The 23,811-nt window shown below is 39.1% G+C and overlaps 1 protein-coding gene across 1 annotated transcript in view; it reads right to left on the bottom strand.

Annotated features, from left to right (window-relative positions):
- The window catches only part of LOC107980002 (histone deacetylase 5-like), a 44,498-nt gene that overhangs the window by 11,476 nt on the left and 9,211 nt on the right, over positions 1–23,811 (bottom strand). The window contains exons 2-3 of the mRNA XM_027419773.2: positions 21,565–21,649; positions 5,485–5,632 (exon numbers count right to left, since the gene is read on the bottom strand). Coding sequence (XP_027275574.1) covers positions 5,485–5,632; positions 21,565–21,649 — 233 coding nt within the window. The remainder of the gene's footprint in view (positions 1–5,484; positions 5,633–21,564; positions 21,650–23,811) is intronic.

Below are 23,811 nucleotides of genomic sequence, written 5' to 3'. Positions count from 1 at the left end.
AGTAGACACCAGGAAATAATCAAACTGAGGGCTGAAATTAATAAAGTAGAAACTAGGAAAACACTACATAGACTCAATGAAACAAAGAATTGGTTCTTCGGGAAAGTCAACAAGATAGACAAACCTTTATCCAAACTAACCAAAGAGAGAGAGAGAGAGAGAGAGAGAGAGAGAGAGAGAGAGAGAGAGAGAGAGAGAGAATGCTAACTAACAAATAAGAAATGAAAAGGGGGACATGGCAAAGAACACTGAGGAAATCGAGAGAATCATCACGTCTTACTTTGAAAACCTGCACTCCACAAAATTAAAAAATCTAAAGGAAATGGACAATTTTCTGGATAGACATCACTAACCAAAATTAAATCAAGGGCTGATGAGCAATTTAAACAGACCTATAACCCCTAATGAAATAGAAGCAGTCATCAAAAGTCTACCAACCAAAAAAATCCCAGGGCCAGATGGTTTCAGTGCAGAATTCTACCAGAAATTCAAAGAAGAGCTAATACTAGTACTCCTCAAATTGTTCCACACAATAGCAGCAGAAGGGACATTGCCAAGCTCTTTCTATGAGGCTACAATTACCTTGGTACCAAAGCCACACAAAGACACAACTAAAAAAGAGAATTACAGACCAATATCCATCATGAACATCGATGCAAAATTATTCAACAAAATACTCGCATAAACACATCAGAGAAATCAACCAAAATGATCAAGTTGGCTTCATCCCAGGAATGCGGGGATGGTTCAACATATGAAAACCCATCAATGTCACCCACCATATAAACAAACTGAAAAAGAAAAACCATATGATCATCTTGCTAAATGCTGAAAAAGCCTTTGACAAAATCCAACATCCCTTCATGATAAATGTCTTGGAGAGATCAGGAATAACAAGAATATTCCCAAACATGATAAAAGCAATATACAGCAAACCAACAGGCAATATCAAACTAAATGGAGAGAAACTCAAAGCGATTCTTCTACAAACAGGAACAACACAAGGCTGCCCACTGTCTTCATATCTCTTCAACATTGTACTTTAAGTTCTAGCTAGAGCAATAAGACAACAAAAGGAGACCAATGGGATACAAATTGGAAAGGAAGAAGTCAAACTTTCACTATTTGCAGATGATATGATAGTTTACTTAAGTGACCTGAAAAACTCTATCAGGGAACTCCCACAGCTGATAAACACCTTCAGCAAAGTAGCAGGATTCCAGATTAACTAAAAAAAAAATCAGTAGCCCTAGTATATACAGATGATAAATGTGCTGAGAAAGAAGTCAGAGAAACATCACCCTTTACAATAGCAACTAACAACATAAAATATCTTGGGGTAATATTAACCAAAAACATGAAAGTCTTGTATAGTAAGGACTTTGAGTCTTTAAAGAAAGAAATTAAAGAAGATACCAGAAAATGGAAATATCTCCCATGCTCTTGGATAGGTAGGATCAACATAGTAAAAATGGCAAGCTTGCCAAAAGCAATCTACAGATTCAATGCAATACCTATCCAAATCCCAACACAATTCTTCACAGACCTTGCAAGAACAGTACTCAACTTCACATGGAAAAACAAGAAACCCAGGATAGTCAAAACAACCCTGTACAATAAAGGAACCTCCCGAGGCATCACCATCCCCAACTTCAAGCTCTACTCTAGAGCTATAGTCCTAAAAACAGCTTGGTATTGACAAGATCTCCTGAGCCAATTGAGAGCATGAGGGGAGGGGAATGAGAGCTAGGAGAATGAGAAGGGGAGAAAAGGAGGGGTGAGGAAGACATGAAGAAGCAGGAAGTTTGAATTGGGGGAAGAATAAAGGAGATCATGTTAAGAGTTACCATAATAGAGGGAAGCATTATAGGTTTAAAGAGAGATGAGTCTGGACATCTACAAGGATGACAGCAAGTAACAATCTAAGAAACATAGGAGAGGCTACCATAAATGCCCTCCCCTGATAATGAGATTGATGACTAACTTACATGCCATCCTAGAGCCTTCATCCAGCAGCTGATGGAAGTAGAAGCAGACACCTACAGCTAAACACTGAACTGAACTGGAATCCTGTTGCAAGGAAGGAGGACTGATGAGCAAAGGTGTCCAGACCAGTTTGGTGAAACCTACAGAAACATCTGAACTTTTCAAGGGGGAGCTCTTAGTCCCCAGACTGATAGCTGGGAAAACAGTATTGAATTGATCCAGACCCCATGAACATGGGTGTTACTGAGGAGGCCCAGGAAATCTATGGGGCCTCTTGTAGTAGATCAGTAATTATCCCTAGCATAGTAATGGATTTGGGGCCCATTTGACATAGAGGGATACTCCCCAATTCTAGACACACGGGGGAGGACCTAGGCCCTATCCCAAAGGATACGATATACTCTGGAAACCCCCTGTGGAAGGTCTCACCCTCCCTGGGGAGCAGAAAGGGTATGGGAAAAGTAGGGTGTTAGTGGGGTGGTACAGGGGATGAGGGGAGGGAGAGGGAACTAGGATTGACATGTAAAACTATCTTGATTCTAATTTAAATAAAAATGGAGGAAAAGAATGAAACATGTAGGTGAGCATATGCCATTGACATCACAAAATAAAGAGTTCTGGTCTCAAAAGAAAAAAAAAGACATAAGAGATATATTCAGATAGTCATACAGGACTCATTCTTCTGAAAACAGTTCAGACTGACATGTGAACCTTTAACTTTCACTTTGGTTTCTAGCTGAATAAAGAAAAGGATTCAGCCAAGAAATCTGGAGTGTCAATATTCTCCTAATCCTTAGTAGCTGGTTGTCCTGAAGTCATTGGAGGCAGACTGACCTTTTCTCTAAGATGATACTGTAGCCTGCCTCCAACTTTCCCAAAGTTGAAATGCAGAGGCACAAACAGCTACAAATGCACAACACAGATCTTATAGACTTGCTGTCCTAGCAAACAAGAGAGAAATAAATGTCACAGCCTGCCTCTAAACAATTTGTTGTATATGACCAAGTCTATACTCTTATTTTTCTTTGATTCCCACTTGTGGGCATGCTCTGGGTTTTGTTTTCCACTTTCTGCTGATGCACCCATCACTCCCTTCTCATTTATGTCCTTTGCCACAGAAAAATTACAAGTGACGCCTATGTGTATTTGGGAATGATCCCTAGCATGAGTTCCCACTGGCTAGTCTTTTCCTAATACTGTGTTCTTCAAGCCCATCAGTAGTCATAAAGATGAAACGGCTGTCACCCCACCCCCATTCAAGAAAATGAACAGAAAATACTTAAAATGGTTCTTAGCCAGGAGCATTTTATCCCTTATTCACTAGTGGTAAATGACTCAGATATGAGTTGGCCAAAAAAAGGGCTGCTTTACCCAGAATCTGAGTATGAAATGAGTCATCTCACTCCAAACACCAATATATCCTCCAAAATAACTGGCAAGAAGTTCCTACAAAAAGAATTTGCCTGTGCTCTTTCCATCCATTTAACTCTCTGATTTTTTTCTAAATTTTCAATTTCCTGTGTGATTACAATATTGCATTCACAACAAAGGCCTGGGGTCTTGCCTTTAGCTTCGGCTGCTGAGCAGGGGAACAATTCTGATAACAATCCCTGGGTCACTCTCTCGTTTTCTCTCCACCCCCTTCCCTGCCCCTCCATATCTCCATCATCCCTTTCATGAAAATGATACACAGTTTAACTGAAACACATGATCTGGTTCTAGAAGATTGTTTTTTTTTTTTTCTGTCCCTTTGTTGAAGGAAATCAAAAACACAGAAAACAGTTCAAGTCAAACCATTTTTCCCTCAAGAATAAAACAATCACAATTGATTGAATCTGTCTAAAGAGTATAAAGAGACATGAAACCAGGCTTCCACTCTACCCTTCTCTTCATCAGGACACTGATGAATTCGTATTCGTATACCCTGCATGCTGCTGGTGGAAGATTAGAGTCACTGTGAACTGAAGCTGGGTTAATTCTTACAGATTGTCAGGAGCAAGCACATGATTTACCATGGAAGAAGCAAGTATGCTTGTAGAGGCAACTCCTGCCAAACTGCTGAGATTTTTATATTGCTCAGGGTTCAGGACATCTCGTATTGTTAATTATTCCAAGTTCTGCAATTTCATGGGCAGAATTACTTCAAATTCACTTCACCCAGAGTGGAATTCGCCTCATTCTTCTATATTAAATGGATTCTAAAGAATAGCTTTTGCTCTTTTATATCCAACACTAACAGATGTTAGTTTCCTCTGTTTTATGGCCCTCAGATGACAGACAACTAACTGGTTTTGGCCTTGGGAATAATTGCAACACCTTTGGATTATGAACTTGGTTCAGTTCTTAGCTGGGAACAGCAGGGAGCTAGTTCATAATATCAAAGATGTAAAATACGTTTTCCCCTTTTCTCCAGATACTGCAAGAAAATGTATTCCAATTCAGTAACACACAAATGCTCTCCCCATTGACAGTCTTCTAAACTGTCAATAGCAAGAGAAAACACAGGCAGAAAGATGAAATCTCGTATTCAGTTTATCAACATTGTGCCCAAACAAGATGTTAAATCCATTAAATTGGGAGTATCCTGCTATGGTAAGAAAGCCAGAACTGCTCATATTAGTGTGTTTGGGAAGAGGCAGGCTCTATGTAATTAACACTGATGTTACTGATGCAGGAAGTTGGGTACCTTCTCAGAAGCAAGCCCCAGAGTTTCAGCCGAGTCTTGCCTGACATATGTCCAGAAAGGAGATGTGACCTTGCAGCCAGCTATGGAAAGCACCAGTCACAGTGGACTGTAAAGAAACATTGAATGTAGTGTTTTCACAAGGGTGAGAGTATTGGGCAGGAAAATGTACAAATTGACTACGGTTTCTTAAAGTATAAGCTGAGTCTAGCATTACATGCCCCACCCCAACCTATGTGCATATTAAGGCAAACTGAGAACTCTCTTCCCATGTAATATGGAAGAAAATCAGGCTCATTTCTCCTAGTTCTTCATGCACACTCCTGTCTCCATCTTTATTCATTTAGACTCAAGGTGACTCATGTATGTATACAATCGCTGGCCCCTAACCAGCATCCCAAGCAGCTTCACCTTCCTGTGTTCCCTTTGTTATATCAGAAATTTCCAATAATGAGGGGGAGAAAGGGAACATCTGGGAAAACAGAGATAAGGAGGGGACGAAGTTAAGTCCCCAAGCAGCTCTTTCCACAGTGATCTGCACTAAATTACCCAATAAGGAGTGACTTCTCACCATCTATCTCATCCTCCCTATTTCTCTGTGGACCATGTGCTCCAGGTTTATTTTTCCCCAGGAAGAATGAAACAGTTGAGTTCTCCACAGCCTATAACAGATGCTCTGCCATCTGTGGCTTTTGAGAAAACAGGTGGAGGAAGTAGAAGAGACAGGTGAAGATGAAGCAGGAAGAAAGTTCCAGAATGCCAGCAATGAGTCTGAACATTACTGACCACATGATTCCCCCATGCTGAGTCCATACCTGCCATCTTCCTGAGCAAATGGCTGTTCCACATCTACTGTCAAAGAGGCTAGTGCAGAAACGGTCTCTGACTCCTCTTGCAGCTGAGAACCAGGCAGAGCACAGCCCCTCGAAACAGCCACCATCTTGATCGACTTCCAGTACTTGCCTAGAAAAAACATCCACATGTTTTGTGGGAATTTTAGTTAGATCAATAGCAATCACAGCATGATTACAGGTTCAAGTCCTTTTGCTATTCAGTTGTAATTTGGTTTCTGAACTGCTGTGATTAAGTCTTTTGGGGGAGAATCGAAGGATGCCAAGATGTGAGGTACTCAGGTTCCCAAGCCAAGATCTCTGCCTTGTTTGGAAAGCAATAAATCAAGGAATAATCCATGGTCTAATGGACTTGCACACAGATGGACAGATGTCCCTACAACTAAATAAGCAAACTCCAGGCACCGTGCCCTTTGGGAAACCCTCAAGAGATACGGAGGTAGAAATCTCCTGAAGAAAAGTGAATGAAACATTAATGTTAAAAGTTGCTACTTGAACCATTAACTTGCTTTTTTTAAATGAAGTTAGAATACCAAAAGGGAAAAAAGCAGAGATGCCAGCGTGAGTTGAACAGCACCTTTGCCAGAACAATCAGGTTTGTTAGTCCTGGATGTTCTTTCATTCTCAACCTTAGGGCGTGCATTAAAGCAATAATTGATTTAAAACTTTAATATATGCACTAGCTGTTGTTGGAATTCATCCATATGTCATATTGATCTTTCTTACTTTTTATTTTCTTTTTCATTTTCTCTCCCTTTTTGCTTTATGGCACAGAAGAAGAATGGGAGGGAATTGGGTCATTTCTTGTAGAAATGCCACTTGGATACATGTCCTCGAGGAGAGGCAAAGGTTTTACAGCCTCTAAAATTCATTTTATTTATTTATATTTTTAAATTGTTAAGTGTTGAATGGTCTCAAAGACTCCAGACTCTCACAAAACCTTCCAGTTTCAAACTCTCTCTGTGTGCTCACCAATGAGGAAGGAGCTTGGCATGCCAAGGGTTTGCCTATTTTGAAAGAAGAAAGTATTGCTTAAGAGCATAAGGCACCTCCACACTGAACTGCAAAGTAAGATCATAGCACTGGACCCAGCTCTGCTTTGACCCAATCTCACCTGGTATGTAAGGCTGGCTTAATGGGCTTTTGTCCTTTCCACCTCTCACTTAAGGAGGGAGAGTCAGTTTCTCCATCCACTCTTTGTACCAACATGACCTCCAGATGTAGCTACCTACATCTACTGCTACCCTTACAGTCATCACAATTCGAACCATAGTCTAAGAATATCAAAGCTTTCAAATTGTACCAAACAACAAGTCCACTAATGGACTCTCAGAATTTTTTTGGTAATTAATGTTGCATCAGATTTTCCTGACTTCAAAAAAGGATGAGCCTGTTGAGGAGCTCCTTTAGTTGAGAATATCAGTTCTGTAAGGTAAAAGCCTCCTAGATCTCAGAGAAGAGAGAAGTAGAATAACTACTTATGGTGATGGCAACATAAGGGGAAAGGTGCTAGGGGCAAAAATGATATTTGAAAAACAATCAGAATCCAATTAAACTAAAATGGAAAGAGGCATAATGCTGAGTGCCCCTGGCAGAAGAAGCAGGTTGGTGCATTGGGTATGACAGCTCTGTGGCTTATTGGGGACCATAAACTGTTATGTTCAAGTACAACTCAAGCTAAATCTGAAGTGTAATGAGTGAGACCTTTTGGTAGGCAGGGGCTAGCTAGTTAACATACAGTCTTGAACCTGAGATAGATAATTCAGTTTTCTTTTTAAATGACTGATCTGGAGACACCATGAAAGGCAGGTTGACAGATGAATGAGCGGAAACTGGAAGATTGGTTTCACATCTTGCCAAAGTAGAGGTGGAAAAGATATCTGTCTAAAGTCAATGAAGCTTTGGGATAGGACTGAGGAGACCCAGACAGGGGCTTAGGAAGGGGCATGTCTGGGCTTATTCTTCAGCATCCCTTCTATCATTCAACTTTGAAAGTTATCCCTGATTGACAATTCCATTCTAAGTCTTAAACTTATCTAAACAACAATGTCATTATTACCTCAATCAAGTGAGGAATTATATACTCTACCAACAAGTAGACAGATGTGTATTGGGCCTTGGGAAATATATTAAGTGTTGTTTTAGTACATGATGTCTATGAAGCTGCTACCCCACACACTTACTTGTAGACAATATGGCATATTTACAGCATCCAAAGGCTTGGCTGTCCTTGCCAAGCACTGTATATGCTTCCTCAAGAAGAGGGTTCTTGACCACAAAGGAAACAGGCATATTTACATCTACTAGATGATGAGGGAAGACATGAAGTATTGATAGCAACCTGTAAGGAGAATGGCTGACAATGATGGCCCTCCAAATCTTAGTACATGTGTATGAGTAGCAGGAAAGCCTTAAATTGGTGAGGCTATGTAAGATATAATTAAACATGTATAGAGTATATTGCAAAGTTAAGATTAAAGTTTGGCTTTTATCCAAATATATGACTTACTGACTCAGAAATAACCCAAAACTTTAAGTTCAATCAAAGAAAAGTCTAACAAAACAAAGGAATAGTCAACATTAGTAATACAATGATAGGCCACTATCTATCTTCACAAAAGAGAAAAATTTAGATGGAGACAAGTATAATATATAGCCAGCTAAAACCCTGTAATTTATATATTATGTTTTCATACTATGTGTGTGTGTGTGTGTGTGTGTGTGTGTGTGTGTGTGTGTGTGTGTGTGTGTGTGTGTGTTCTTTTCAGAAACAGATGTGCAAAAAAATCATATTTAATGGCTTGGGAGTAATAACATCATCAGCACATAAGGGAAATGATCCAAGATTTTCTATTGGAGTTCTCAGGGTCTGCTATTCATAAAGTAAAGTATTAGTAACCTGCCACTACTGGGGTGCTCTCCTATGGCAATAAAACTGGCAGAGGAGTAGGGTTTCCATTGACACTGGACGAACACCTTCCCTCGTCAGTCATCTCCTTTATCCCCATTCCTTTTTCCCACTATGTAAATCTTCCCACTTTTCAGCACTTTTTAAAAGAAAAGAACTATTTAGCCTTCATCATAATGCATTTTTGTTTTATCTGGCAAGGGGAAAGTGAAGAATGAATCTACAATAAAAGCATAAAGTAGATAGTGGAATGTAGCCAGACCAGAGCTGGAGGTGTGAAGTGTAGACAGTTTTCCTGGGTCACAGAGTGTGCCAGGAGGGTGTCTTGCAGGGATTGCCTGACTGGAGGAAGAACCAGATTACTCTTGGTAATGGCCAATTGGAATAAGCAGGAGGCTTTTGACTTACAGAGGCTTGTGATGAAAATAATCTATAGACCTTGAAGCTTCTCCTTTGAGAGCCCAATGCCAGTTTGAAACTTCTGGACTTGCCAAAGCTCTCCCTTCATCACTGTGTTGAAAACTTTGGAGCTACTCAGACAGAGATTTGTAGATTTCACTTTCTTGCCATTTGATGATACCCCTTCACCTTTACACACTGAGTTTTCTAGGTGGAAGTCTGGTACTAACGCCAACCGTATCAACACTTGGGGTTTGTGATAGGCCCAGGACCATAATTCTTTGAAGCTTTTTTTAAATTTGCAGTTCTCTATAACTTCCAAATACTTGTTAAAAATCCACTGATGATTGCTAAATGGAGAATATTTGGAAGATCCAAAATATTGCACAAGTATGAAAATAATGATACTCTTAAAATTTGACATATAAATTGAGTGATTAGTTAATGTTTTCATACAAATTGGTACAAGTTCACCATTAGTGGGGCAATGTTTTGAAGCTAAAAAGGCTAAAATAAAAATCCTATTTCATGACTAAATATTTGTTGATGAACAAATTATTTTTTACCTTTAAGACCTATAAAGTAGTGTTATCCAAATTCTATTTTGACATCTAAAATTCATTTTAAGAAATAAACATATTTAAGTCATATAAATCAAAGCACAATAACCAATTTCTTCATATTGACAATCAGAATATCAACAAATAACATAAGCAAATTTGTGGTGATTCAAGAAAATAGGCTGGGCATTTGAACAGATATTGTGGAGAATGGTACAATGCATTTTAAAGAGTTTATAATAAAATCCCACAATATTAATAAATTCCACTCCCAGATAGAGAAACTAAAACTTTTGCTGACACTAAGTCTGCATTTGAATAGTCATAGAATTTTATATAGAATTGCCTGGGGACCAGTCTGGGCTAGAAATGATCCTGATGTGTCACACCAGGGAGATGGATAAATGAGCTATAGTTTATCCAGACAACAGACATTATTCAACAATAAAATGTGAACTAGTGATACAGTCCAAAGGGGAGATGGGTTTTGAATGTATTTTACCAAGTAAAACAAACCAGACTCAAACAGACACATATTTTTATTATTCCATTACCTTGCCTGGAAGGATGAAACCATAGCCTAGAGACTAAGTTAGTCTGTCTACAGACTAACCAATGGTAACCAATTCATGGGTTACCATGAATTGATAGTGACGGAGGAGATGACTGTATACAGGCAATATTGGAGAAATTTTCACCGAGATATCCTAATATAACAGATTCTCTCTCTCTTTCCTCTCTCTCTCTCTCTCTCTCTCTCTCTCTCTCTGTCTCTCTCTCTCTCTGTCTCTCTCTGTCTCTCTCTCCTGCTTTGTCACTCAAACTATAGTTGGAAGTTAGCAACTTTTAACATCCTGTGCTCAATAACACTCCTAGTTGAGCATTTTTAAAGTATCACACTTTGGAATTCAGTAGAATAATCTCTGCTTCTTCATTACACATTACTTGTGACAAATTATTTGTTTGCCTATAATTATCCAGATCAGTGTTTGGGAACATTGGATACAAAACTAAATAAAATATGGTTTTTACTCCACACAGATACAAAGAGAATCTATATTGGTAGAGATATGATTCTATACATTTAAAGGTAATAATTGTTCATATTTACAGTCATACAACTATTCTTCAATAAAAATAAATTTTATTATTTGTAAATGCCTGAAAATAACTAGGGTGTGGGGAAACCTTAAATGGAAGAAAAATGATAATGGCAATAATTGTATCATAAAGGTTAACATTAGCAAGCTGAAATGAGCAGAGTAAGGAGCCAACGGTAAATAATTTTAAATAAAATAGTTTTGACTAGATGACACAAGGCTAAGCATACAAAGACTATTCTCTAGCCATGCATTGCTTCATGAAAATGCTTCATTGCATATGAGTTAAAAGTAAGTAAATATGATAGATAATGAGAGCCAGATATAATAAATAAGGAAAGGTAAAAGTCTAGAATGAACCCTGTCAATGAGAAAGATGGAAGCAATTGTGCCCCAGTAGCAAGGAGAGAGAGCATCTCAGAGTTTCCAAATACATTTTACTTAGAAAGGTCCTGAGCTCCATGGAGATGATGTAAATCCAGGACAGAAGCAGTGTGATTGTGACTCTGTGCCAACTTGAAATTGATTAGCGTGACCTCACATTTTTTCAATATTATTCTGAGAGTATTCTGAATGAGATTAACATTTAACTCAGTAGAGTAAATAAGCCCCAATATAAGTGTCTTACCTAGAACACAAGGCTAACTAGGGAAACTCTGTCTGTCTCTAAATGGGGACATCACTCTCCTGCAGGTGTCTATGGAGTTTATCTGGAACTTACATCAATGAGTCTTCCAGTTCTCTGGCCTGCAGAGACTCAGTTTGGAACTTTTGCCAATTCTCCTGGGTTTTTATTTTGTCAAAAGTATGTTTTGGGGCTCCTATGTCTCCACAACTGAGTACATCAGTTCTGTGGAACAGACTTTGCTTTATATAATTCTCCCATTTCTTCTTTTTCTCTGAGGAGCTCAGATTAATATAGGCAGGAAAATTAACATATTCCAAAGTGAGTTTGAGTGTTCTGCAGTGCCGAAAAGTAGGATGGTAACCAAAACAGATGGACCTAGGTCATGAGAACCAGTCTGAAGGACTGCTGTTCTAAATAGATGGAGCTAAACTGATTCTAGTTCAGAGGATAATATTAGATTGTAGTCCAGAGAATAAATATATATGGGTTTAATAAAGTAGTTTTGAAATAGGATAGTATAAATGCTACTGCTGACTAAGATGTGAGGCATACATGCTGGAATGGCTCTGTCTAGGGATGTGGAACTAAGACAATAGAAATAACTAGGTGTGGAGCATTTGTGACTTTTAAAAAGAATGAGTTTTCCAGAGTTTGTTTTTAAAGATGGGTTCGATTTCTTGGAACCCATCTTGGAAGTATGGCTTTAAGGACACAGACTGGTGGCCACTGTTTACTCTAAGCAAGGTTTGTTGCTTACATCAGAGGAATGGGAAGGGAGGTCAGAAATAAGAAGAGTGAAGTTATAAAGGGTTGTTTGAAAGGCAGAGAAGACACAACAGGATTGAAATGGGACCATTTGAGTTTCATGATCAGAATTGCACAGTAAGCCCAACCAATGTTCTATGTGCCCATCTCTCAGAAACCTGTTTGTTTGGATACAGTGTTGCAAATTGTTATTGGTAGATATTATTCAGAGTTTATATATTCTTAGATTGTTAAGAGAGATGGGCAGGATTGTGGCAATGTAGACCGAAAAGTAGAAAGTCAACTCATTTTAAATATCATTTCATTACTAACAGATTGAATAAGTTAGCAAAAGAGAACAGGACGGTGAGTGAGGAGAAATGAGGATATAAAACTAGGAAATAACCCAGAGTGCTAGTGTGTATGTCAAGCAGGGCATGCATCCATCTTTGTCAGAGATGGGGTTGCCAATGCTGGTTTATAATTCAATTGTTTTCATCCTTCCCTCACACCTGCTAAGACAACAACGGATACTCATCTGTTGTCCAGGCTGCTCTTAATCTGTTTCTCATTCTTTATTTCTGTATTGTGTTTTCAAAGTAATAAAAAAGGAAGAGCCAGGTTATTATTTCAGTAAAGTTTTATGCAGACCTGAAGGTGAATGGCCATTCTTCATCCTTTGCTCTTATTGTATCCTTTATATTTAGTTCTAAAAATAATCATTTCATTTCATACTTCTGCCTACTCTCCCTAGTGGTATGTGTCCTTATGATTTGAATTTATTCATTTCTCCAAATAAGTTATTTACTTATTTATTTGGAAGTTTCATCTTTTGTTTAACCCAATATCTCTATGGGCTGAAGATTTATGTTAGGGATTCTTTCCTCCAGAAAGGAAGTTTGTTGGCCTCTTCCAGAACCAAAGAGTTAGATAACAAACAGCTTCTCTAAGACTCACCCCTGGCAGTTCTTCAGCACTTGTGCACATGCCAAGATCTGTCACCTGCTTCTGTATCTTACTTTTCTTGTTGGTGTCACTACCCACTGCTTCTTGCTACATTTCAACTTTCTTGTTCCGGACAGAAACAGAAATATTGAGATAAAGAGAAAATGGAGGGGATATCACAGCCCCACAGGCAAAATCTTTTTTTCCCCTCTTTCCTTTTGAAAAACCTTCAGTGCCATTTCTGGTCTTGTAAGGTCTCGAGTGGCCATGGATCTTTTGCATTGCAGAGGTATATGGGGACCAGACATAATATATGCAAATCCACAACAGTGCTCTTCCCTCAAACTTGGCCTTCCAGTGTGCTCTGCTTCAGCTGAGGGTCCTAGGTGTGTAAGAAACTGACAGCTTAGAATGCTTTCCTTCACAGAGACTCCTGTTGTAAAAGAGGTTGCAGACTCAGACACATGCATTACTTTATTCTTTTGGTTTTGTTAGTTTTGACTTGGAAGAAACATGAATGAAAACTTTTGTAACTGCAGATACAGTTGGAAAAAAAATTACCAAACCGAATTAAATGTCTAAGCAGATGGAAGGTGTTTTGCTTTTATTTGGATGCATGTTAGAGTGGGATCTTCTCCACACATGTCAGGATTTTAGTGTTTCAAGAAAATGACCAATTAGAAACTGAGGAGACTCTAAAAATGTCATGTGTACCATTTGACTTGGCTGTGACGCAATCAAGGGGTGTCGGGGTAATAGTGGGAGAATGTGTAATGCTGCTTTGCTTCACTAAAAGTCTGCCTGGCCCAAGGCTCTATCTTCAAGGCCTCTGTCTAAAGCCAAAGGCTCTATGACAAAACGCAGGTCACACCTGACAACAGGGCAGGGACTTGAAATCCTGCCAACCCTTGCATTTTTTCCTGATTAGAGTTATTTTACAAGTTTACAAGCGGCTCTAGAGTGGACTTGAGCTCTGTGGCTCCTTGTAATTTGGCACTGTGCTTCCAGACCTGACAATGGCTTAACCTCAATTAGTCTGGACAACTAAAATTCCAGTTTTTAAGTCAAATTGATTTTTCCCCCTTAAGTATGTCCCCTTTGAAACAATGGGGAAATGAGGAAAAGACACACAGAAAGTTCAGTGGGATTGAGTTTACATGTGAGCTGCCAGAACACAGTGGCTCTGTGTGAAAACTGTGGAAGTGATAGGATGCGATTATGAACTTGGTTTTCCCTGCTCATTAGCTGTGTGGCCCAATGGAATTTAAGTAACTTGATGTACCTCAACTTCCTCAAAGTGACAGTGAGAATAGACTCACTTTATTGAATTGTTGGGAAAAGTTAAAATAGTTAGTTGATATTAGTAAAAATCTGAGGATAGAACATGGCAGACAAAAAGCACTTAATAGCTGGTGCTTGAATAGTTGCTAATAGTTACAGCATTTGTCTTGTATAAACAATTTTATTCATTGGCTCTCAGTAACTTCACCGTAGAACATAGATTTCTCCAGCACTCAAGACACTCAGCAAAATGTGTTCTGAATTCCAATTCTCTTCTTTCCTACCAACCCCCTTTTCCTCTCTGCCTTCAAACTCCTGAGGTAAATATTGCTATTCTCCATCTTCAAAATCAAAAGCCTAGGAATTGACTGAAAACTATTTATCTTCTCCATGCCAACTAATAAACTTATGATAATTCTAGTTTGAAACTGAACCAATCAGTAAGCCCTACATATTTTCTGACTCTGGCATAGGCACAATAATCCAATAATCTTTTAAGATTCATTTTTATTGTTTTAAATTATATATAGGTGTGTGTGTGTGTGTGTGTGTGTGTGTGTGTGTGTGTGTGTGTGTGTGTGTGTGTGCATGAGAGTACAGATGGGCAAGTAGTCCAGACATATGGAATCCCCTGCGCCTGAAGTTGCAGATGGTTGTTAGCTGCCTGACATGGGTCTTCTGGAAGATCATCTGGTGCTCTTACCCCTGAGCCACCTACCTAGCTCCCACAGTGAACTTCTAAATGTAGGCCTGATGATGCTTCATTCTTGCTTAAAACCAAACTATTCATTTTTGGAGATAGAAATTCCCTTTCCTACACTGTGCCCTCTTATACTTCTTCCCTGCATTTCAGCAGGATGGAAATGGAGGAGAGAATAAAAGAAAGATAAGAAAAACAAAGACAATCAAAAGGAAAAAGTAAGGTACAAAACCACAGAGGAAAATTTGAGTTTGTGTAGGCATGTGGGTGTGTAGTCAAGTCAACTACAAGATGATTTACTAAGTGCACATATAAATGTAGAGAAAATGGTACTCTTCATTGAGTGTATGAGCCCCTGAGGTAAAATATTAGACAATGTCTCTCACATCAAGAGAAATATGCAACTTCCTACTAGATGAGAAATAACCTTTATTTTCCCCTGGGGGTGGAGGAAGTACTGTGTCTCAGGAATGGGAGAGGGCAGCTGGGATAGCATTGCAGATGAATGAAGTCAGTGGTTGTTACCTTTACATCAGATCTTACCAACTTAAAAAGCTATTTTCATTTATTAGTCTCCAGGTCAGTTTTGCACTAAGCCAGTTGGAGGCCTTGTATTCTAACCATCCCTTCTCATACAAGATCATCAGTGTTTATTTTATTTTGCCAACTAGTTGGCTTCTATGGGAAATAGAATATGAATAAAATCACTAAAATACATTCTCTTCATCTTTGTTTACTTATTTACCATGTTTTCTTCTAGGGATAGTTTTCAGAACTAGAGATTGGCCTAGCATAAGAAGAAAAACAGAAAAAAAGGAATACAACTTCCCACCAAAAACAAAATAAGAGCAAGAGAGGTAGGAGACATTCACTCAATACAACATATGTCAAGCAGAGAACAGTCACAGTTATAAGGAGAAGTGGGTGTCAGACAAACTTGCCTCTTCACAGTAAAGTCTGCTTTTATTCTTAGTTTCCTAAACTATGGAGGAGTGCACTTGAGGCTTGCTTTCCACATTGTGCTCAAGTATATTGTGTCATTCTTCTGCATCAAAGAAAATAATCTCTTTTTCTAATTGACTTAAAAGATGGGTGTACTCAGAGAACTATAAACACATTTGTTGACCTTGAATAATAATACTCCATAAGTGTGTTTCTAAAACAATAGTAATGTCTTAGTTACTTTTCTCTTGTTGTGATAAAACACCATGACTGAGGCAACTTATAGAAGAAAGAGTATATTAGGGACTTGTGGATTTAAAGGGTGAGTCAATGAACATCATGGCCAGGAGCATGACAACAGGCAGGCATGGGATTGGAGCAGAAGCTGAGAGCTCACCCTTCATCCACATGAAACAAGCAGAGAGAAAGAGCTAACTGGGAATGACATGGACTTTGAAAGCTTATAACATTCCCCTAGTGACAAACTTCTTCCAACAAGGCCACACTTCCTAACCCTTCCTAAACATTTCCACTAACTGGAGACCAAACATTCATATACATGAGCCTATGGGGGCCATTCTATTTCAGACAAAAGCAACAAGGTTTACATGCAGGAGAAATAGAAATTTCTCTTCTTTCTATGTGATGCATTCAATAAGAACATATGAGGAAATTGCAGACTGTTCCTTCCTCATTTTGAATTAGGTCTTCATTTGTTGTAGTTGGCAAAATAAATAATTCTAACAAAATACAAATTATATAACAAAAGAGAATCTTTATAGTGGAGGAAAGATAAAAGTGAGGTCCTGGGGACAAGTTTCCACGTTTCTTGTGGATTTTATTTCTTATCCTCTGACTCCTCCCTCCCTGCCTGCCAGTAGCACCAATTTAGAAGGCAGTGTGGTGATGTTGGCTTCTATGTGCATTCTGAAAACTGAGGTTGTGGTTTGCTCAATGGTCATGTGGCTGGTGAATAGAAGAGAGGATTACAGAGGGATCTATATCATTTAAAAGCTCTCCACTTAGTGTTTTTCAGCTTGTCAGCTCCAAACCACTAGATGGTTGCAGCAATTATGAAAAAGAATCCTCAAATCCTTGGTCATGCATATACTTTCTTGACACTAAAATCAAAGATACTGTGGTTATCACATAAGAGGTCTACAAAGTTGATTGTCATTTGTAAAGGGTATTTTCACTAAAACATTTAGTGAAGAGATACCATATCTCTATACTTAAACTTCTCATATTTTGGGCTTTCACACATGAAAATCAGTATTATTTGTTATGTTTTAGAACTTAAAATTTTACGCTTGAAACAATTAATTTATTTTATGGAAAAAGTTCATCCTTCTTCCATCCTAATCTTAGTGAAGCTGTTACCATGGGCCAGCACTGGTATATGAAGAATGGTTAGAAGATTCTGCTTCTTACCATGCCACACCGTAGTGTGGGGAACTTCAGTGTCAAATAGGTATTCTAAGATTAAGTTCAGCTTTTAGGAAAGAACGAACTCTGGCCTGGCATTTCCTGGCCACATTTACTGGTGATTACTTCTGTGCAAACAAGTCCCAGACTCAAATATGAAATCGGTCTCTTCCAAGATTAGCTGGGAAGTGGCACCACAAAAAAGTAGTTTGTATCCTCCTAGAAGGACTGACTCATCCTTGTGGGATGTAAAGCAAAAAGAAATGTGCTCCATGTGTTTTGTTGGTTCTTCTTAATTCCTCTGTAGCAAGGATGCTTGGCAGGTATAATTATATTAAGCTACCTTAAAAAAGCAATATAGTCTAAATAAAAATGAAATGGGACAAGTAACTACTAATTTATTTTCAAGTATTTGCAAAGCACCTGGTCATGCTAGTCATTGCACAAAATTTCAACAATTAAGGAAAAACAAGCAAAAATATCAGTGAAATAACTTGTGCTGTGAAAGAACAGAAAACTCAGTGAGCACATGCTACGGGGCTTCCTCTTGAAAACTGAATACTCTTCCTTTGCCTCTACACATCACATTTCTTTATCCATTCTTCCACCAATAGACACTCAGGCTTCGCTCCTATCTCTTGACTATTCTGAATAATGCTGTGATGAACATGTAAATGCTAATGCTTTCAGATGTTTTAACAAATGACTTTTGATAATATCCAGTAGTGATGTTATCAAATAATATATATGGTGATTTTGCTTTCAACTTTTAAAGAAATAATAAAACTTTAAAAGATATACTGTTAGCCATACACTCCCACTTCTTTGCAAAGACAGTTGACCCTTATATACAATCCATTATCATGAAATGTAAGTAGCCTGTAATATATCTGGATGGGGGGATTGCTCCACCTGTCAGGGCAAGTGACTGCCCTTCTGCCCTTGAGCTAAATGAAAAACCTAAACAAGAATAGGGCCACAGGGATGATCCTGCTGGAAAATACAAAAAGGCATGTGTCCAGGCAGTGGGCCAATGCTAATCACAGCGTCCAGCACCTGCATACCCTCAGCTGGGGGGCTCAGTTCTCAAAAAGAAATTCACAGAAGGCCTGTCAGCACCTTTCTGTGTGTCTTGGGATAGAACTCTCTAGGAACTTGCCTAGATGTTTCCCACATGGTAGGGCCTACTTCCTAACATTTACATAGCTCCAAACTACAGCACAGAAGAATCCTTTAGAACCTGTGCTAAAAGTGGGGCTAAAATTCAAACACCTCCTTGTGCTGAAGGAAGGACCCTTGTGAGGCTCAAAGATCCATATTAGAAAGGCTACTTTTAGGTTCATTTCCTAGGTGTGAGGTCTATGGTCTCAGAAGGACTCCTGTTCCCACCACTTTTCGGCTGTGGACTCAACATTCTTAGCAATGTTCTAACAAGGAAAGGGTCATATGTTTCCCCTTAAAAAAAAATTCCAAAGCTATGTAGCCAGGTTTGACTCTTTTCCACGCAGAACCAGAAATGGAGAGCCTGATCAAGGGTCCAGCGTATTTCAGGGCACTTAGTGTGAAGAAGTGTGATTTGGACTAGGGAGAAGTAAAGAAAAGAATACAGCCTGTATATTTTGTAAGAAACTGAGTATTGTGTATTAAACTCCAACCCCCTGGTTTCATTTCCCTAATCAATATGAAGTTTCAGACCTTAAAATACCCACTTTACTTTGCTGTTACATAGGCAAGCCTCATTTTCTTCTCATCCATTTAGCTGGAAAGAGCAGCCTAAAGGACACACACACTTAGAGTCGATGGAAATGCAGCAGTGTCAGGGCCACCATGCAGAAGGACCCTGTCTGGACAGATTTCCACTTCTCCCGGTGCTAAAAAAAATCACCTTCAGACTTGGTTTTGCCTGTCCCTTTACTACCTAATCCCAACACCATTCATTTCTTTAAACCATGATTTAATTTCCAGTGTGGGTGATACTCATATTACTCTTTCTAATGAGTTATTTTATCATCAGAAATTTGTCATTGGAAATGGTTATGTTACTTGAAGGTCCCAGTAAAAACATGTGGCTCTCCTGTTAAAAACTTGCTAAGACTTCAAGGCAGCAACAGGGAGAATATTGACCCAAACATGGGCATTCCAAGAATGGAGTCTGCATGACCACAGACCAAAGGGCCATGAAGCCCAATTCTCTCTGGCTGGATTGTGACATACACCCTTTCTTATTCTTTATTATTTTTTTTCATTTGTTTTCCATACTAACCATAATCTTCCCTCCCTCCTTCCCTCCCATTCTCTACCCCCACATCCTTTCTACCCACCCCAGCCACTGATTCTTCCTCCATCTCCTTTCAGAAAGGGGCAGACCTCTCATGGGAATCAACAAAGAATGGCATATCAAGTTGGAGCAGGACCAAGTTCCTCCCCTGCATCACGGTTTGGGATTGGATTCCCAAAAGCCAGCTCAAGCCCCAGGGACAGATCCTGATCACACTGCTAGTAGCACCACAGACAGACCAAGCTACACAACTGTCACACACATACAAAGGCTCTAGGTTGGTCCAGTGCAGGCTTTCTGGCTGTCAGTCCAGAGTCTATAAGCTCTTTTGAACTCAGGTCAGCTTTCTCTGTGGGTTCCTCTGTCATGACCTAGACTCCCCTGGTAAGCTCTGGGAGTCCTGTTGAAGAGAGAAAAGAAGGACCATACACCCTTTCTTTAAGTAATAACTATTAAACAGGTTCCCTGACTTGGCCTTAGACTAAGAACAGCTCCATGGAAGCTAGGGATACATTAATCATCCTGGAGTTGTTTGTCATTTGGTGGAAAAATTCATGAAGAAAATCACCCTGAATGGACAGACCATGAGCTCTTCGCTAGGAGCTGATACAACACAGCTTCACCATGGCACTGAAGACTGAGGAGTCCCCTCCTCAAATCTACCTCCTCCCTTGTCTCAGTTCACACACTGCAAGCCTCTTCTCTGCTGAAGAAAGAAGCTGCTTCTTTGCCATGGCCTCAGTGCCTCCAGAGAACACTGAGCTGGACTTAGACATTTTATACTCCTTCACCAAGCAGAATGCAAAATCCCTGAAGCCAGAAACTCTGCTAGTTCTGTTCTTATCTTCTTTATTTTCCTTCTCCTCCTCTCCCTCCACACTCCCTTTTCCCAATCTTTGTGACTTGACAACTGATCAACACATGCCTGTTGTAGTGTTACTGTTATACTCTGAAGATACACAGGAAGCATTTTCTACAAATGCTCTGTGTGTGTAGTGGCAAAAGAATCCTTGGAAAAGAAAACAAAACACCCAAAGACTGAGCTCTCTTTACATTGTCAATATCCTATACAGGGACTTTGGATAAGATCTGGATGAACAGGAGCAGCCTGTCAGAGATCACCCAAAAAGTCCCTCTGAGTGACACAGGGTGGCATTCACATGACCCTCCTTATCTCCTCTCAAAACAAGAGTCAGATTTGAGCAAGCATCTCCAAGCTTGTCTTTGGAGGCAGTCAACTCCTGTGATTTAGCTTTATTCCAGTAATTTTCTCTATAGTATTTGATATTTATTTTTCCATTTTCTGAAAATCTCTGAAATTCATCACTTATTCCAGTAATAGAGAGTCAATAAGGTTCAGTGAATGCTTATAGCCCACATTCCAGGCATGTGTGAGATTCAAGTGGAGGTTTACTTTGAGTTTGTGAATGACATCATTGGTCCCAAAAGAATGGTAATACAACACACCTCACACCCTCATCTCCTGGTCACCATTGTTTAAGACAAGATGGACTCTAAGATACGGTAAAAGTTTTTCAGTCATATGGAAAACAGGCTTCTATGGAAAATCTGCAAAGCTAAGGGTTTTCTTGACTATCCTTAGAACCTACATTTGCCATTTGGCATTTGTCTTTGTTCTAACCTTAACGTTACTCTATAGTGGGGGAGATTGATAGCTGTGAAGGTAACTGCCTAATAAAAAGACCAGCTTACCTTGTTTGCCAGAGTTGAACTTGCTCATAATGGGACGCTCTATTTATTTTCCTTCCTTGACAAACTCAAAGGAAGAACATGAGTGGCAAATCTCAACTCATTTAGGAGATGACTTCCTCCTAGTTAAAAATCACTACACAGTTTATGCTGTTGGAGTTTCTAAATTTAGTTGCTCTAGGTCAGTTCTTGGTGTTTGAAATGATCTTAAGTACATAGAAAGTAGGAGACAAAAATGATTCCAACTCTAGATTCTGAGTTATGACAGCGGTGTAAGATAAGATTATCACAGACAGGAAAGCAAGACATTTCAATGGAGATCTATGTGCAAAATAAAATAATTCTGTTTCTTTGTGCTTTAATTCCCAATAGAATTCCAATGAACCTGACCTAGCAAAAGATGAAAAAGAAACCGAAGACATACTTTGGATTTCGGTGACCCTCTGCAAAGAAGTGGCAGCATTCGCATTCAGGGTCTGGTGGAGGACATCTTCCTCAAGAGGCCCCAGCTGCAAGACAGGAGAGAGAATATGGGCAGAATGTGAGGACTTTACAGTGAGTAGCACAGAAGCAAAGGGAACAATCTCATCCTCAGAGGCCTGCTCCAAGAACGGATGAACATTTTGATGACATCAGGTCCCCAAGTGTAGTCAATTACATTTTGTGTCCATATAATTAAATTCCAAGGAGCTTTTCCATTGGTCACAAGATTAATGTATGAAGGCGCTGAAGCAGGTGCACATCTCTGTGTTAGTCATTTAAAATCTGAGTTATTTGTGTAATTTTTTGTAGGTTCCTCACAAATAGGATTCCATCATGAAGGTCTCTGCAGCTGCAGCAGGGAACGAACTCTCAGGGAAGTTATGTTTCAGCAATGATTTTAAATTTAATCATCTTAAACATTAAACACTTCCTGGTAGAAAGTCATGAGATGTTTGTTCTTATTCTTTGAATAAAGTAGCGGCAAAACACACAAACAAAAACTGTATTAAAGAAGTTAGAGGTAAAAGAAGAGCACAGTTCCACTCAACATCTGCTTTATTCAAAACCACACTCATGTCAGCCTCAAGCATGGGATAAATTCCTTCCACACAAATCCATAATGATCTTCTGGAATTACACTGGTATTTCATGGAGGAATTCAACAAAATTGCAAGAAATGCAGCAGAGTTTCTGATAATTTATGGAGCATCTCTGTCAGAACCAAGTCTGGTGACACAGATCCTAGACACATAGTGAGGAGTGTACTGCAGAGTATGGAAGTCACAAGGAAAATAACCATCTAGTTTTAGGAACACAGAAAGCAAGAAAACAATAGTTGTGAGACAATGAACCTCAAAATAGCTGTTTTCCTAGAAAACTTCAAGTTAATAACCTCAAATAAGAAGTGGTGGTTAAACACCACTAGTGGGATGACCAGGAACAGCCGTCAGCAGATGAGCCGAAGCACAAACTCATCCAAGTTTCTTCATCTGGAGGAAAAACAAAACAAACAAACAAACAAAAAAAAACCTAAGGGATTATAAATTTCCACAGGATATGTGAGCGAATCTCATCCCCAGGGTCTCTCAGAGTTGATTATTCCATACTTCAGTCATGGGATCCAAAACAATAGCACCTTTCTTCCAGATGCCACAGGATAATAGAGTTGCTCTGGGGTATTTATACATGAGTAAATTCACTAAATATAACTCTGTAGAGTGTTTTTCTTAGCTGCCAAAGAAAAAGCTCTAAGACATCAAAAGGTTTATAGGCAGTACAGTTCAGGAAGAGAAAAAAACACCACTGGATCTAAGTCAGTGTCAGCGAAAGGTTGTGAAAGCTCAATCACTTAAGTTTAGTTAAAATCATTTTTTTAAAAATCAGTACTTCAGAATTTATCTATAAGAATATGTCATCCTGGTAATGCCCTCTCATCTCGGAGGCAAGAGTGAACCATGAGCTGCAGGTTTCTTGGGAAATGCTCTCTGAAGGCATAGACAGGACTGAGTGAGCCACTTTGCTCACACACAAACTTTCCTCCCACTCATGGCTTTTTCAGGACCTACACAGAAATAATTTTTAATAGCAATAAAATTTTTTTGAAACACCACTTCATGTTAGAACTTATGCACAAGATTGGCACAGTGACTTCTTTCAAAAAACCTTCCTTGTGACTTCAGATGAAAAAATAAAATGCTGACAAACTGAATGGTATTGGATATTGAAGAGAAAACTAGAGACAGATCACAAATGCAAATACTCCAATTTTGCAACTGAAGTTTATTGAGGTCTGCGGGCTGTTTTTTAAGTCCTGGGTAATATAGAAAGTATATGTGGTTCAGCGTGTTAAGTATGAAAACCCACAATTTAGAGTTTTCAGGGAGATGGATAAAGCTGAGCCTCTTTGTAAAGCAACAGAGAGTTGAGGAAATTAAATTGATCATTTAAGCCTCTCAAACCATTTCCCTGCATGTTTTAGGTGGCTGTCATTTGAAGGGTTTAACCTTCAGTAAATTGCCCCAATTTGTTTAATTTTGAGTGTGTACACACAGCCAGGGCTGGATTCAGAACGCTCTCAATGTGGGCTCTTTATTTTCCATCAAATAGCACCATGGAGAAGGCAATGGGCAGTTGTCTCAGCAGCATTTACAGGCTGTTTTCCTAAAATTAAAAACCTGTATGCAGGGAC

This window comes from Cricetulus griseus, chromosome 5 (assembly GCF_003668045.3).
Source record: "Cricetulus griseus strain 17A/GY chromosome 5, alternate assembly CriGri-PICRH-1.0, whole genome shotgun sequence".
NCBI classification, from domain to species: Eukaryota; Metazoa; Chordata; class Mammalia; order Rodentia; family Cricetidae; genus Cricetulus; species Cricetulus griseus.
Note: the sequence above shows the minus strand (reverse complement) of the source record. Positions and strands in the feature narration are given on the sequence as shown.